The following is an 18,086-nucleotide window of genomic DNA, read 5'->3' on the forward strand; positions in this document are numbered from 1 at the left end:
ATACAAGCAATAACAAATGAAAAGGATGGAATTACCACAGACCCAGTGGAAATTCAGAAGATTATCAATAGCTGCCTTGAGAATCTTTACAATCACACAATAGAAGACATAGAACAAATAGACAGATTCCTAGAAGGGTACAAATTACCAAAACTTAATCAAGAAGTTATAACAACTCTCAATAACCCAATAACAGCCAATGAAATATGAAATGTAATAAAAAAAATCGACAAAGAAAAGTCCAAGTCCTGCTGGATTCACAGCTGAATTCTACAAGAAATTTACAGAAGATGTAGTCGATGTAGTCCCTATACTCCTCAAACTCTTCAATGAAATGGAAAAAGAAACAGTCCTCCCAAAATCATTCCTGGAGGCAAGTATTATGCTATACCAAAACCAGAGAAAGACACAACTAAAAAAGAGAACTATAGGCCAATCTCCCTCATGAACATAGATGCAAAAATCCTAGCAAATAGAGTATAGCAAATCATCAAGATGATACACCATGAACAGGTAGGATTTATCCCAGGCATTCAAGCATGGTTCAATATATGCAAATCTATAAATGTATTATATACATAGAGAGAAATATAAAAACCACATGATCATCTCAATTGATGCAGAAAAGGCTTTTGACAAAGTCCAACACACATTCATGCTCAAAATCGTATAGAAAATTGCAATATATGGCCTCTACTTTAATATGATAAAAGCCATCTATGACAATCCAATGGCTAACATAATTCTAAATGGGGAAAAACTGAAATCTTTTACTCTTAGATCTGGTGCAATGCAAGGATGTCCTCCATCACCACTCCTATTCAATATAGCTAGAGCCATTAGACAAGAGAGAAATAAAAGGATAAGAATAGGTAAAGAAGAAGTTAAATCATCCTTATTTGCAGATGACATGATACTTTACTTGGAAGACCCAAAAAACTCCACCAAGAAGCTACTAGAATTGATACATAAATTCATTAGCATAGCAGGATAAAAAGTCAATACCCAAAAGTCAATAGCATTTCTCTACACAGATAACAAACACATGAGAGGGAAATTAGAGAAATACTACCTTTTACAATAGCACTGAGGAAAATGAAATATCTTGGAATTAATCTAACTAAGGAAGTCAAAGATCTGTTCAAGGTAAATTACAATACTCTGAAAAAAGAGATTGTAGAGGATTTCAGAAAATGGAAAGATATTCCATGCTCCTGGATAGGAAGAACCAACATTGTGAAGATGGTCATTCTCCCAAAATTGCTGTACAGATTTAATGCAATCCCTATCAGACTACCACCAACATACCTCACAGAACAAGAGAAATCATTCCTAAAATTTATTTGGAACCAGAAAAGATCTAGAATAGCAAAGGCTAGCCTGGTCAACAAAGACAGGGCAGGAGGCATTACAATTCCTGACTTGAAATTATACCACAAAGCTACTGTGGTAAAATCAGCAACCAAATAGACCTGAGGATCAATGGAGTATATTACAAGATGCACAAGCCTCTACGAACACACTCAGCCACTTTATATTCGACAAAGGGGCCAAACATGCTCACTGGAAGAAAGACAGTCTCTGTAACAAATGGTGCTGGAAAAACTGGCTCTCTACATGCCAAAAACTAAAACTTGACCCAGGTCTATCACCCTGCACTAAACTAATTTCAAAATGGATTAAAGATCTAAACATTAAAAGAGACACTAAATATCCTGGAAAACAAAGTAGGAAGAACTCTTGAAGACATGGGGGTAGGCAAAGAGTTCATGAACAAAAATCAAATTGCATGGGTAATATTTGAAAGAATAACAACAGGGACCTCCTCTTACTGAGAATTTTTTGGTCGTCAAAAGAAATTACCAACAAAGTGAAAAGACAACTCACAAATTTCAAAAAATCTTGACTAATAAGCACTCAGACAGAGGTCTGCTCTCTAGAATTTATAAAGAATTAAAAAAAATTAGGGCCCCAAAATTTAAAGATCCAATGCAGAAATGGGCATCCGAGTTGAATGCACACTTCTCAGAGGATGACATTAAAGAAGCAAATAAATATATGAAAAAATGCTCCACATCACTAGCCATTCGTGAAATGCAAATTAAAACAACACTGTGATACCATCTCACACCAGAAAGAATGGCTATCATAAAGAAATCACCCAACAACAAATGTTGGAGAGGCTGTGGGAAAAAATCAACCCTTCTCCACTGCTGGTGGGAATGAAGACTGGTGCAACCATTATGGAAATCAGTGTGGAGACTCCTTAAAAAACTCATACTGGAAATCCCATTCAAACCAGCTAGCCCCCTACTGGGGAATTTTCCCAGAGGAACTGAAAATGTCATATCATAATGATATATGTGTACCTATGTTCATAGCAGCCCAATTTGTGATAGCCAAATCTTGGAAACAACCAAGATGCCCATCACCTGAGGAATGGATGAAAAAGATGTGGTATTTTATACAATGGAGTATTACTGAGCTACAAAGAATGATAAACTCGAAGCCTTTATATTGAGGTGGATGACACTTGAAGATATACTCATAAGTGAAATAAACCAGACCCACATGTGTAAATATCATATAGCCTCCCTAGCATAAGAACTCAAAGGAAGAAATAAAAATAGAAAGGCATAACACAATTAAAAGGAAAGTGATAACTTGAGGATTACTTAACGAAGAGAGGGCAAAGAGAAAAGCTAGAAAATATAACAGGAACAAAGTCATACATTAATATGCACAAGATGGGAAAGGCATGGTCCTGAGAATCTTCAGCATGTTTTTGAAAATAGAAGTTAATTGGTAGGTTTCTAACCCTGACTATATATGTTGATACCTGTGAATGAAGCAACAGCACTGAAGAAAGCAATGTGTTATGGTAGAGTCATGCTTGGAATGCCTGTCATTCTAGTCTTCTAATTATGTACTGCTTGTCATGACATACCAATTACAGCCATACTGTCTCTCAAGTAAAGGTTTGGGTTTTTTTTTTTAAAAAAAAGGTAATAAATGCAAACATGAGGCAAAAAAAGTCACAGGACTGTCCTGCTACAAGGCTGTATATTGTTAGATTTCTAAATTAATGTGTAAAAATATGTGAATGCTTATTCTTATTTTTTAAATTTTTTTATCTCTTTAATCTTTTGTCTTCATTTTCTGGAGGGACTCGAAGTTTAATGCATCATGTTATGTCTAAGATGTTTGATATACAGACCCTACATAGTGAGGTTAAGCTCAACTGCTTATGTTTCAGGGTAATAATATCATTAAGATTCTCTTCTGGAGGGTTAACAATTTAAATTTGCAGATCAAAAATTAAAGAAAAAGAAGGGCTACAAAGACAACCAACATTTTGGCCCTAGCCTGTCAAGTGGCATTTTGGCTCAGGAAATAGGAGAAACTGTACTGTAACAACATGTAACTCAATTGTGTCCCAAATTTTATGATCAAGGAGATTTTGGGGCCACAGAAGAAAGTGATCAATGATGTAGGGTGTGCCTAAGGAGAGTCACATGGAGAGAAAACATTCTCTCAAGCTTTCACAAACAGCAAATTGGTCAAACAATGGCCGTGACTCATCCATATGGCTGAGTGACAAAGGATCTACAAACTGAGGTACAGGGTTTCAGGTTAAATCCTGAGGGGATCTGACTGACCTTATCAGATATAAAAGTTACATTTCTTTTTATATAGGTCTTGCTCTTTCTTGGTCTTAACCATCCAGCAGAAAAGTATGAAAATGAAGTATAAAAAGTAAAGCCACATTAATATGATGAGCTGTAAAATGCTGAAGTAAAAAACTTCAGACATTGACAGTTTTATGGAAAACCCACTACTATTATGGACTATTGAACTATATTAGGATATTTTGCTGAATTCATGCACCTACAGTATTTAAATGACTATGGAATGCCCTTCTCTGACAAAACTAACCAAAAAAGGGAGATACAAGTAAACGACCATTTTGTATCTGTATACTCAAAATAGTTAGGATAGATATACAGCTCCATTCTCTTAATTCAATGAATAGAGACATTTGTTCTAATAGTGTTTGAGACAGGATATCATGTCTGCATCTTGTACAATGAATAACCACTAAGACAACAATATGCAATGTATTAATTGTTGAAAATGTACTAGTAATTGGTTGTGAAACTATCTCCTTGCTATTTGTTTCTCAATAAAAATATTTTTAAAAAGAAACAAAATCCAACAGTCTGCTATATACAAGAAACACATTTAATTCAACAGGAAATTCACAGACTGAAATTGAAAGAATGCAGAACAGTATTTCACGTGACATGAACCCAGAAAAAAAGCAGGGGTAACTATTCTGTTTGCAGACAATGTGAACAGCAATCCAAGAATGATCAAAAGAGATAAAGGTCACTACACACTTGTTAGGGGGAAATTGGAAGAGGAACAGAGAACAATCATAAATACATATACACCCAATGTAGAAGTACCCAGCAATACAGAACAAATTTTAAAAGGCATGAAAGGGGGCCTGCCCCTTAACTCAGTTCTTTAGGTGGCTGTTTCAACAAAGCAGCCAGCCTCAGGTTGCTATGGTTCAATCCCCACAACTCAAGCCAGCCAAACCTGCCCTGAAGGCATTTGGAGCAAAAAAAAAAAAAAAAAAAAAAAAAAACATCTTTCTGCCATAAAAGGCATGAAAAATCAAATAAGTAATAACACAATAGTAACAGGTGACTTGAACACCCCGTTGTGGCAAAGAGACAGATTAACTAGACCAAAAAAAAAAATCAGCAAAGAAATAACATAACTAAACCAGACTTGTGAAAATATGGATTTAGTAAACCTTTGCAAGTGTTCAACCCAACTGCAACAGAATACACACATGTTTCAGCTGCACACGGGACATTCTCTAAAGTAAGCCATACATTAGCATTTAGAACATTCAGCAAAAATTACTATTCTGAAAAAAAAATCAAAGAGGATTTCAGAAAATGAAAAGATATTCTTTGGTCCTGTATAGGATAAATAACATTGTGAATATGGCCATATTCCCAAAACTGTTATAGAGATTCAAAGTAATCATGACCAAAATACCATTGATACACCTCACAGATGTACAGAAAACATTCCTAAAATTCAGCTGGAAGGATAAGAGATCTAGAATAGCAAAGGCAATCCTAGGCAAAAAGCCAAGGCAGGGGGCCAGGGAGATGGCTCAGTGGAATAAGCGCTTCCCTGGCAAGCGCAAGAGCCCGAGTTCAATCCCTGGTTCCGGGAAAAGAAAAAAAAAAAAAGCCAAGGCATGACCTGACTTAAAAATTATACTACAAAGCTACTATGTTTACATCAGCATGGTAGGGCAGACAAGATAGCTCAGTGGACTAAGCACCTAATTAAGCAAGTGCAGGGACCAGGGTTCAATCTCCAGCACCACAGGCCATGCCGGCCCCCCTCCCAAGTGTACTGAGCCAATGATACTAGGTGTGGTGGTACAAGCACTAGGGAGGCTGAAAACAGGAGGATCACTACAACTCTGAGCTGCATAATGAGACCATATACCTAATACATTTCTTTAAAAAATCAGCATGGGACTGGCAAAAAAAAAATAGACCTAACAATCAATGGAACAGATTAGAAGATACATACATAACTATACTTTATCCTTGATAAAGGGACCAATCATGTTGGTAAAGACAAGCTTCTTTTATAAGGTAAAAGATAGCCTCTCTAATAAGTAGTGCTGGGAAAACTGACTCTCCACATGCCAAAGACAAAAGGTACATGTATGTTTATCATCACGCACTAAATTAAAGGCAAAAATGGATCAATAATCTAAATAATAAAAGAGAAACACAAAATCTACCAGAAGAAAAAGTGGGTAGAAATCTTGAAACATGGGAGTAGGTACAGAGTTCATGAACCAAAGCCAAACAGCACAGGAAATACTTCAAAGAATTAACAACTGGGATCTCATCTTATTGAAACTCTTTTGTACATCAAAAGAAACTGTGAACAGAATAAAAAGAAAACTCACAAATGTGGGCAAACTGTAGCCAACAGTCACTCAAAAGACTTCTGTCCAGAATATACAAAGAATTTTCCAAAATCAGGCCCCCAAAATTCAAAGACCCAATCCAAAACTGTGCATCTGAGATGAATGCACACTTCTCAGATTACAAAATACAAATGAGAAATAAATATATGAAAATTCAATAGCACTGCTCATTGTTCATTTGAGAAAGGCCTTTTAAAACAACACTGAGATTGCATCTCACCCCAGAAGAAATGATTATCAAGAAATAACCCATGGCCGGCAACACAACTCCTGTTTAGGGAAGCTTAAGCAGGCACAGGGGACTGCTGTTGGATCACCCAGCATCACACACTGTGCCAGCCCCACCCTCAGGGCAGGCTGAGCCAGCCAAAAAGAAAAAAGAAAAGAAAAGAAAAAACCCAATAACAAATGCTGGTGAGGCTGTAGGGGAAAAGGTACCTTTCTCCACTGTTGGTGGGAGTGTGAACTGGTACAACCAGTGTAAATCAATATGGAGATTCCTCAAAAACCTATGATTGGAGGTCTTATTGGATTCCCCTCCTGGGTATCCTTTCAGAAGAACTGAAAACATCACACCACAGCAATATATGTGCACCCATGTTTAGAGCAGCACAATTTGTTATAGCTAAAGCTTGGGAATAACCCAAATGCCCATCCACTGAGGAATGGCTAAAAAGATGTGGCCTTTTAAAAATATTTTTAGATTGAAGAGTAAAAGCAAAAGCAAAAACAAATAGGAGAAACAAAGAAAAGAACAGGGTAACATACAATAACACATAGGTTACAGAATTTCAAAATAAGAATAGCAAATTAACAATGATTGTTATATTACCTATTTTTATCATCAAATCTGTTGCTCAGATTAACAGATATAGTTATGTGAGATTAAACAAATAATTGAAAATTAACCCTTGCTTTTAATAAACCTTAATTTTTTCTTGTCCTTTCTACTTTTTTAATATTTGTTTTAAAGAGTATAATAATAATTGATAAGGCATTAGCAATGATACACAGAAGACTGAGATGAGAGTTATTCAACCATGGTTTTCATATTACACATTGCTGTCCTCTAAGTAGTTGCTTAGATTGCAGACATCAGTATACAGAGTCAGAGTAAAAATTCTAAGCATTAACTGCTTTCTTTCAAAAAACTGATGGGAATTATTAATACAATCATATCATCCTTACCATACATGAGGCTTACCCCCTTCCTTTTTTCCTATCTTTTCTCCTTTCCCTCATCTTTGTTGTTTAATCCTTATTTTCAGTTTCTTTCTGTTTTACTATATTTATTATACCTTCAGGTTTTATTTATTCTTTCAGGTTCTTTCAGTAGGGAGACAATACTATGTTTACATGTGTGGGTCTGATTTATTTTGCTTATGAGTATAGCCTCTAGTTGCATCCACTTACCTATAGAGGTCTCAAGTTTATCTTTATTTATACCTGAGTAATACTCCACTGTATAAAAATACCACATCTTTTTCAGCCATTCCTAAGGTGATGGGCATTTTGGAAGTTCCCAATATTTGGCTATGACAAACTGTGCTGCTATAAACATGGGTGCACATATATCACTATGGTATGATGTTTTCAGTTCTTTTGGGAGAATATTCAGAAGGGGAATAACTGGGTTGAACAGGATTTCCAGTCCTAGTTTTTCGAAGAGGATGTAGCATTTTTATGCAATTGAGTATTACTCAGCTGTAAAGAAAGATAAACTTGAGGCTTTTATAGGCAAATGGATGCAACTAGAGACCATATTCACAAATGAAATAAATGAGGCCCACATGTATAAAAATCATCCTGTCTCCCTCGTGTGAGAAGCTAAAACAGTAAATAAAATCTGAAAGGTACAATGCATATTGTGAAAGGAAAAGAGACTAGTCAGAAGGAAACAACAGCTGGTATGAGGGAAAGGAGAAAAGAAAAAGGATCATGAAAGAAAATTCATAGATTATATATATATATATATATATATATATATATATATATGATAGCTAAGATAATTGTACTAATTTCTAGCTCAACTGAAAGGAACAGTTAATGTTTATTTATTTATTTATGCCAATTTTCCATGCTTATATCTGATAATAGGAACAACTACTTTGAAGATATTCAGATGTAATATAACAGCCATTATTGATTTTCTATCATCTTGTTTTGAAATTCTTTATTCTTTCTAATTTTTTCCTAATTTTCATTCTCTTTAAAACAAAATGGAAATCTAGGTTTCATCCTTCAAAAATAAATGCTAAAGACTGGGATATGGAATGTTTAAGTAGTAGAGGAAGACACTTGGGGACAAAAGTAAACCAGCATTTGAGCAGCTGATTGCAAAAGACAAGGTAGGTCCAATCCTTGAACCCACCAGCATGGCTGGCTGTGCTTGCCCACAGTTGTCTGAAAGGAAGGGTGAGATGTACTCCCTAGGTCAAAACTTTTGAGGACTTACTGCTCGACCAAACTCACCCCATCTTTAGTAATGATGTCCTGTGTTTGAAAAGCTATGGAGAAGCTCCAGCAGCAGTGCAAAGGTAGTGGGCCAAGGCATGTGCAGATATCTGTCATGTTAGGGAGATCACAGGGGTGCAGGTACAAGGTTTCTTTTAGTTCCACTCAGGGGATTAAATCTGGGATCTCATAAAAGCATTGCAAACATTCATCCTTCAAGCTACATCCCCACCCCTGTACTAGAATATTGTAGGAAAATTAAAAGATTAACTGGGTTCTTCATTTTCTTCTTGGCATGTACCAAGAGGGGCCCAGCTGTCATGGTCTTTCATTTAGGAAATGTACCATGTAAGTCAAGCTCAATCTACTGAAGTAAATGTGTAGAAGGGCAATTCTAAGTCATTACAACGGCCAATGAAGCACAAGCCATTTGGCAAAGTCATTAGTACCTGGTGTCAGTGTTACAGTCACTGGAGAAAAGAGCTGTCTGAAACAGTGGAATACTTGGAGTTTAGGGAAAAGTTCAGAGACATCTAACTTATGAATAGGGATTTACTTGATACTTGAATTTGGGAATTGCAATGCTTACCTAAAGCAAGGAGGCACCAGAAACTGGTGAGAAAGAGCGTATCACAGGGAGGAGACAGAGGGGGAGGTTTAGCTAACGGTATTTAAAGGTAATTATTTCTTGAAGTACAACATTGCAGGAAAGTGATCGATGATGTAGAGTGTGCCTAAAGAGAGTCACATGGAGAGAAAACATTCTCTTAGCCTTTCACTGAGAACAAATTGGTCAAGCAATGGCCATGACACATCCACATGGCTGACACTGACAAAAGAGCTACAAACTGGTACAGGGTGTCAGGGTACATCCTGAGGGGATTTGACTGACCTTATCAGATACAAAAGTTACATTTCTTTGTTATATAGGTCTTGCCTTATCTTAGGTCTTAACCACCCAGCAGAAAAGTACAAAAACAAAGTATAAAAAGTAAAGCCATATTAATATGCTGAGCTATAAAAGGCTCAAGTCAACAACTTCTGACATGGCCAGTCTTATGGAAAACTCAATACTATTATGGACTACTGGACTATATTGGAATACTTTGCAGAATTCACGCACCTACAATATTTAAATGACAATGGAATACCCATCTCTGACAAAACTAAAGAAAAAAGGAGGCTACAAATAAAAGACCATTTTGTATCTGTATATTCAAAATAGGATAGATATACAGCTGCATTCTCTTAATTCAATGAATAGAGAGATTTGTTCTAATAGTGTTTGTGGACAGGATATCATGTCTGCATCTTGTACAATGAATAACCACTAAGACAACAATATGCAATGTATTAATTATTGAAACTGTTGCAGCAATAATTGGTTTTGAAACTGTCTCATTGCTATTTGTTTCTCAATAAAATTATTTTTAGAAAAACAAGATTGCAAACATTCTACGTTGATGTAGCATAGATCAGAAATGTGCATATTGCTTTAATAGTCCTTCTATCCTTATACTCGATAAATTAAAGTCACCAAGAGACTAAAGCTGAAATATAAACATTGCTTTCTCAGATGCTGCAAACCTACCCTCTGCTCCAACATGGGAAGATGTGTCCCTTGGAGCAGGGCCAAGGCAAAGTCTCCTGGATAGCCTGGCCCCACTTTATCTATATAGGCTGCAGCAGGAGAATGGAGGCCACATGCAAACTAAGTCTACTGCACAGCAGGGACAAAGCCACCTGTACAGGCATTAGGAGACACAGATGCTCGTAGCACTGGTGCTTCTGTAATGCCTGAGGATGTAGTGGAAAGACAGCACACAGGGATGGCTACAGAGGAAATAAGGAAGGGTTTGGCACGGACCTCCTCCTGTGCAGACAGTCCACCTCACCCCAAAGAAATATCTTGCATATGCAGCTCCAAAGCCTATATGCAAAGTATATATTCAAAATGAAAACAATAATGGGCTTGCCCTCGCCCAATATAGCTAAAGTGTGACTGTGACTAGGAATCTCGGATGGCAGGAGGGGAGAAATGGCTGAGTGCACACCTGCGAAATGGCCTTGTCCCTCACGCATGGTAACTGAGTCAGTGTGGAGTGTCAACATGTGATGCTCATGTGTAGTAGAGGTGCCCTTGAGCAGCTGGCCGAGGTAAACACTGTTAAGCCCACCCATGGTCCTTTCATAGCCTGATCTGGCTGTGGAAGAAGCCAGCCAGATGTTGGCATATGGGTGACTACCGGAAAGTAAATGAATGACTCCTGCACTGCTGGCTGCTGTGCCTGACACAGTGTGCATGGGAAGTGAAGTGAGAGACTGCTACTTATCATGTTGTAGCAGATTTAGTGAATGGCATGTCCCTCAGTGTCTCTGCTGTGGGAGGACGTCCGGAACTCCTTGCTTTCTGGGGTGAAGGCCCAGTGGACTCAACATCCTCCCCATGGAGTCTGCAGAGCCTGACCCTATGCCCTGGGATGGTGCCAGCAGACCTGGTGCCATGGACAATACCAAGTGCCCACACTTCATGGTTCATGATCTAATGTGAGCCTCTGAGGGTCCTCCAGACCTAGAGGCAGCAGCATCAGTGCAGTGCACTCATGGAGGCAAGGAGGAGCTGTCTCTACCTCCATGTTTCAAGGACCTGGCCTCCGCCGGGCCTGGGGGTTATATGATCAAGTGACACCAAAGTGATGCTCTCCTCTGATACAGACCACTCTGGCTTTCCCACCCCAGCTCCTCCAAAAGAACTGCAGACTTTCTTGGGAAGGTGGGGACACCTGTGGCCATTTAGCCCACAATTAAGAGAAACATTGAGGCCACTGTATCATTCAGTAAAATAAGCTACACATTGGACTGAAAGCCTGAACACCTCCAGGCTTTTTCTCAAGCAGAAGTAGCTGTACAACAATTGATAGATAAATAAATAAATGAAAAAAGAACAAGTGCAAGCCTTGGGCTATCCGCAGGGACAGGAGTCTGTGAATGTCAAGTTTCTAGCTACTCGGTTGCATTCGCGTGAGGACCAGGGCAGCAGCAAGACAAGAGTCCCTCAGGAGTTCAGTCACAGCTCTGGCAAGAAGAGTCACAGCACAGAGCCCAGCAAGACAACTGCGTGTCACACACTCAGCCCTAAGCAGGCGGAGACCATCACGCAGTGCACCCCATTCCTCTGCACCCCATCTTCCTATCTGGGGATGCTTGCAGAGTGATGCCCTGAAGACACTTCCTTCTGGGGCAGCACAAACAGGCACACAACCAAATAGCATGCTCTTTACAGCAAGGAGGCGCCCTGACTTCCGGCCTGCTAGGTGGAGTTCCACGCCTGCCAGGCCCACTGACACCCACCAGTCAGGACCAGAAAGCATGAAGTGCTATCTGCCGCCTGCTCCTCTACCCCGGCTCTTTCACCCAAAGAAGCCCAGCTGGATTGGGGCAGCTCAAGTGACACTTAGAGCTCTGAGAGCTCTGCCCAGCTGCATGCAACAGGAGCTCTTCTGAGACCTGGTGACAGGGACCAAGCTCTGAGCGGCAGGGTCTAGGGCAGTGGTGGTAAACCTGTGGCATGCATGCTGCACCAGGCTGTTTGTATCACTGAAAGCTCTACAAGGCTGGCCACCATGGGTCTAGGCTATGCATGAGTGCTCGCGACTGTTAGTCACCACCTCCAGGAGAGGCCACCTTTTCAAGGGCATTCATCATGTGACACACACCAGAATTGAGGTAAGACATCCTCTGGGGACATGATGACCTAGAAGCCACTTCTGTTCAGGCCTCGGTGCGAATTCCCTGCTGGAGTCAGGTCACCTTCTTCCCCAGAGCTAGGAGCAGCTCCAATCCAAGGACCCAAACTACCTAGGAATCACCCACCCCAGGACACTTCCTGCAGGAATAAGCACATGCAAAACAGTTACGCAAGCTCTAGCAGCAGATCTGCAGTAACCATTTGAGACATGTCTCCTGTCCCCAGAATCCCATGAGAGGAGCATCCTTAGCAGGAAGCAGCTATGCAATGACCCAGCTCACTGTCGGCTGGGCAGAGCCATGTGCCATCTGCCTGGTACCTGGCGAGCTCACCTTTCCCTCCCAGGCTGCTCCTTGCCTGCTCTGCAAGTCTGAGGTTTAATGACAGCAGTGAGCATTCCCCCTCCTACTAATGCTTCCAAGACCATTTGCCTACACATCCATGCACCCCGAGGGCCATGTCCCCTCACTGCAGAGGACAGGATGTCCTGTCATACTGTGCTACATTGCCTCCTGGAAGGGCCCAGTTGGGTGGGTGCAGCAGATCTACCTGTGGTACCTCAGCAGGGCTCTGTGTCCATGGGGAGGCCACGTGGGGACAGCCATGTCTAATGGTCTCCCAGAAGGTGGGCACTAACCTGGGCCGGCAAAGGACAAGAGGGTGGGTGGCACAGGGTCCTCAGCACTCAGAGGGATCAGGTAGAGGTCCTTGACCCACTGGTTGGTGTTAGCTACGACGCCAAAGCGGTCACAGCTGCGGAAGTAGGAGTAGACAGACACGTAGACGCCTTCTTCCTCCTGCGCTGCAGGCCGAAACTGGATCAGACAGAGCTCCTGCAAGACATGGCCAGACAGAGCCATCACCTGGGCTGCCAGCCACCAGCGCCATCACTGGCTGGGCCTGGCCTCTGAACAGGAAGTCCCACGGGTTCTGATAGCACCTTCCCAGTGTTCTGGTTCAGGGTGCAAAAGTAAAGAAACGCGGGCTTGGGCTGCAGGCTTTCAAAGCGAAACCCCACTCCCAGCACAAAGCTTTCCACACTCCTCCTCCTCTACCTGGGCCTTCCAGGCCTCTGGCAGCAGGGAGGGGTCTGTGTGCAGGGACAGCCTGCAGCGTCCACACAGCACGGCCGCTATCCACATACAGGGATCGCCACACTGGCGCCTTGGGACCTGCAGGGGGCGTCGGCTGCATCCTCTTCACAGGCTGAGCCCCAGCGGGAGGACTGAAAGGATCTGGCTTCCCTGAGCAGGGTGCAAACCCCAGTGAGGGAGCCCACTCCCGGCACCCTCAGCCCCGGCTCAGTCTGGGGGTTCCCAGGAAGGCAAACCCAAGTCAGACGCTTACGGAAGCTGGGAGCCCAGCTCCCTCCTCATTCTCCATCCCATGTGATCCTGAGAAAGTGAGAGGCGCAGGCATGTGTGCTTTACTAAAACTACACACGCACATTATTATAGGAAATCAGAAGCAAACCTGTCACCCGTCACCGAAACAGTCAAACACACTGCAAGGTAGAATATCTCTATAAATTTAACTATTCCATTTAAACATATGATAAACTCCAGACTGACATTTCAGATGTTAGCCCAACAAAAAGAGAAGATAGAAAAACACAGAGACAAATACTTTTCCCCACGATTACAGATAACGTCCTATACCCTGCAGATACCTTAGACACGGAAGACTGGAGCTTGCCAACATAATCCCACACCGTCTTAGGGGCAATTCTCCCGCCAATGTGAATGGTATCCGGCAAGACCTAAACAGGAAGTGCTCAGAATAAGTGGCTAGGGAGACTACAGTGTTCACCTAAAGGGCAATTGGGAACTGTACGCACGAAATCCCACCACACTCACGAAAACCACAACTTTTTCCAGGAAAGCAGCAATGGCTGCATGGGCGGTGGGTAACTGAGCGCCACCAAGGACTAGGAGTCACCCCCACGCAAGGCGTGGCGTCCAGCTGTGCCCTCAGGGCCAGCCTCATAGGAGGGCACCACGCCTTGGTTCTATGCTCCACTTTGTGAACGCAGAGCAATGATTTGGACACGAGCCGCCACAAGTAGCGCCCTTACATTCCTTCCAAAATGGGAGGCCTGCACCGCAGAAAGCTGGGAGCACACACGAGGAAAACCCCAGCTTCAACACAGCCAGGACACCCAGGGTCTCTGAATTCCTGCCCCTCCCCACGTAACCCCCTGCCTCACCACACCACCTCTGCTTCACTAGCAGAGGCGCCGGCAGAGCTGGGTGTGAGTGTGAGGCAGGCGGCTCCTCATGGCCCTCCCTGCGCCCTGGGAGACGCTTGCAGGTGAACACATCCTGGGCTCTCACCTCGAGGACACACGCAGAACTCCCAGAGGCAGGATACGCCTTAGTGACAAATTTGCCTACACCCTGCATGTTAATAAGGCCTTTCCAGATGCTGCTGAGGTGAGGCACAGTCAGGGTCCGGGCTCCTGTTCCGGGGCCCTGTGATTGGGAGATGCTGTAAAACAAAGTCACAGGAAACACTGTCAACTTCTTGTTCAGTGGGAGCTGTAGAAAGATGGGGACAGCACATTTACAAGCACAAGTGAATCTGCACATGTGCTAACTGCCATGAAGTTATTTGAAAACTAATAATTTAGATACTTGGACAAACAAAATAAGCTGGACAGGCAACAAATTGTGATGGTCACATTACTTCCCATTTCAGTTTGCAACATTTGTCCCTTCAATATAGTAATTAGGTGCCTGAGAACTGAGCATTTCCAGCCGAAGGGTGTGAAGTGGATTCCAGCATGCATTTCAGACTTGAAGTATTTCACAGCCACCTGTCCCTCGTTCATTCCAAAAAAACAACAGAATCCTGGCTCTTGCAGTCCTCATTGCAGTACCCACCTGACACTTGGTGATGAAGGAACTGACACATGTTTCGGGTCAGAAGACGAGAATGGCTTAACAAGTATGGACTTGGGCAGCATCACAGAGGACAAAGCAGGCTTTAGTGGGTCTGGTCTGGCCTCGACTGTGTGGACACTGTCCAGGTGGCTTGCAGCTGCGACAGTACAGGTCCTGCTCAAAGCAGTCCTGGGGTCACGGCCTGATATAGTGACCGAGGTGAATACCCCAACTGGGCAGCTGGAGCGACCTTCCAATGAGAAGGGGCCAGCAGGTCTGTCCCCTGGAAGCCCAGGGACATACTTTCTCTCTGGTCTTGGAACAGAGGCCCTTTCCATGTGTGGCTCAGAGGTATCTTTGGGCAGGGCCACTGCAGATCCTTCTACAGATAAGTGAGTAAGTAGAGCAGGTAGAGCACTTCCAGGCTTGGATTTTAAGTCATCTTTCTTTGGAGAAGATAATTTTTGTTTTTTAAGAGCTGGTTCATCTTCTGATGGAACCTGACCTGAGGGATTCAAAGACAGAGTCAGTAGGACACAGAGCACCTTCACAGCTCACCGGTGAGCAGCTAGTGACATTTTGCAGGAATCTGAAGCACAGGGTGCAAGTAGGGCAGACTCTAAGCAACCACCCCCGCCTTTCTGTTCGACTGTTTCACTGAGGCCTGAGTACAATCGCTTTTAGGGAGATCAGTGACTTTAAACACAATCACGTGTTCTTTGGTTTCCAAATTCACCCCAGACTGTGCTCACCTGTACAAACTTTACAGTTTAGGTCAAAGAGGTGGCCCTGGTGCTGACTCATCCGCTTCTTCAACCTGCTGCTGTGGACCCCAGAGAGAGGCACTGTGCTCTCCTCAGGAGCAGCACATAGTGGTTCCTGCTGCTCCTAAAAGCGGGGGGAAAGGGCCAGGTCATTTCCTTTCCAACAGAAACACAGTCTCACAAGATAAGAACCGCTAGAAAAGAAGGAACACTGGCTGCAGGTGCTGGGAACCAGCACGGCGAGATGTCCACATGCATCTGCTCCCGGTTGTGTTTCACCTCAGCACTGCGGGCCCCGGAAGCACCCAGAAGGTGGCCAGCCTTATGCCCTCATGCCATTACTAACATCTGCAAAGCTTACATCCCAATCTTACACTGGTGGAGTGTGTTCCCCCTCAGGAATATTTTCTGGCTTTATGGCGCCAGCCTGTCACTTTGTCTTTTATGTTGGAACCTGGTCCCCTAAAACGATAAACACAAAATCAAAGCCTTAAACCCTGAGTTCTACACACAAAGCACATCTCCTTGCAAGGAGCAGATAATTCTGAACAGTTGAGCTTCCAGGGGCTCAAGCTACCATTTGCCATCCACACACGCCAATTTTGTGGGCCTCTCTTTCTACATGGAAAGCTCTTTAGGCACAAGTTCCTGTGGCATCACTCTCACTGGCTCCTCCACAGAGATTTCTTTGTGCAGTACTTGCTGGAAGAGTCCCTATAAACAACCACTATTCCATCACTACTGAAGAGTGGACAGTCATTTGCTAATTTGCAGCAATGTGGGAAAGCAAAGTAGCACGAGTTCTGTCAGAGGGCAAGGGCCACAGCCACAGGCCCTAAGCCCTGCATGGAGGCAGTAGTGAGCCACACCACGGGGGAACCATCTAATTCCCCAGGGGGAAGCTCCAGCCCAGCCCAGCAGGGAGCTGACTTCACACCATGCTGCACAGAGTGTCCGAACCGCCAGCAGCCTCAGGAAACAAATCCCAGACCCAAGGTGGAAGACAAGTCAAAAAGGGACTTAGGAAGAAAGCAGGACGAGATCCATGCCTTCCAGCAGGCCTTGCTGATCCTGAGGGATGCAGCCAGAGTCCTTGATCCTGGCTCTACAGCGTAGGCAGGCAGCACTTTTCAGCCTCTTTTAAAACTTGTTAAGACTCAGAAAGTTTTTAAAAGTACAGATGCCAGTGTTCGGTATGAGTGCTGATATTTGTCGCAGTGTGTCATGATACCCAAATGGGTTCATGTGATAATGGCTCTGTTAACATCTAAGTTTGTGGCTACGACTAATGGGATAATGAGAAAGCATAGGGCAGTGGTGTCAAACCTACAGCATGCGTGCTGCAGCCGGCTGTTTATTGTTGAAAGCTCTCAAAGGTTCCCCATCACTAGCATAGTACATGAGAGAAATCCCAGGTATACTGATTCTACTGATTCAGTATTCCAACTTTCATGGGTCACATGAAAATGTATTTAAATGCATTATGTTCTCTATTGAGAACAGGTCAAGACTTGAACATGCCTAAATGTGTTTGGATCATGTTTGTAAATGTACTAAGTAAAACACTGAGATTAGGTTTCATTTTAATTAATCTTATGGCTTTCAAAAGATAAATAAATAAAACATAGGTCAAGACTCAGAGGTGAAGGAGAAAGCTCTAGAAAGCAGCCATGGCAGGGGTGCAGGGCCCGACAGGCTGGCTGAGGCTGAGAGCTGCAGGTCATGACCTCCACTAGAGGACAATAGGAAAACAGGCAGAAAGGGTGGTCTTGAGCTAGAGGACAGACACTTCCATGCCTGGGAAAGAGCTCCACTCTTATGGATGCCTCAGTGCGCAATGATCGTGGGATTGTGGTGATGTTTCGTGTGACCTAGTGAAGGACACAGGTGCCACGAGACCCTCCGGAAACCCAGGAAGGAAGACAGCAAGGATCCAGAATGGGAGGACACGGCATCTCCACACGGGATGTTGGGGATCCTGTGAATCTTGGCTGGCAGGACCTAGCCCGCTCACTGCTTTTGCATCAGGCGCCCTGCGGCGTGACGCACACACCTGGCGTTCAGGGTCCTTGAGGTGGAGAACGACGCTGGGGCCGTTACTCCTGTGGCAATTATCTTTAACTTGGGACAAGTTAAACATCTTCTCAAGGTGGAGGGCAGCTTCTCCTCCAACCTCATTTTCAGTCATGTTTGAGTCACCG

At 43.1% G+C, this 18,086-nt stretch overlaps 1 protein-coding gene across 1 annotated transcript in view; it reads right to left on the minus strand.

The window, feature by feature from the left end:
- The window catches only part of LOC101591246 (death-inducer obliterator 1-like), a 27,044-nt gene extending 8,971 nt beyond the window's left edge, over positions 1–18,073 (minus strand). The window contains exons 1-6 of the mRNA XM_023707515.1: positions 17,939–18,073; positions 15,874–16,009; positions 15,122–15,371; positions 14,573–14,726; positions 13,909–13,998; positions 12,877–13,072 (exon numbers count right to left, since the gene is read on the minus strand). Coding sequence (XP_023563283.1) covers positions 12,877–13,072; positions 13,909–13,998; positions 14,573–14,726; positions 15,122–15,371; positions 15,874–16,009; positions 17,939–18,073 — 961 coding nt within the window. The remainder of the gene's footprint in view (positions 1–12,876; positions 13,073–13,908; positions 13,999–14,572; positions 14,727–15,121; positions 15,372–15,873; positions 16,010–17,938) is intronic.
- Between the last annotated feature and the right edge of the window lie 13 nt (positions 18,074–18,086).

Source organism: Octodon degus, unplaced genomic scaffold, assembly GCF_000260255.1.
Source record: "Octodon degus isolate 3935 unplaced genomic scaffold, OctDeg1.0 scaffold00296, whole genome shotgun sequence".
NCBI lineage: Eukaryota > Metazoa > Chordata > Mammalia > Rodentia > Octodontidae > Octodon > Octodon degus.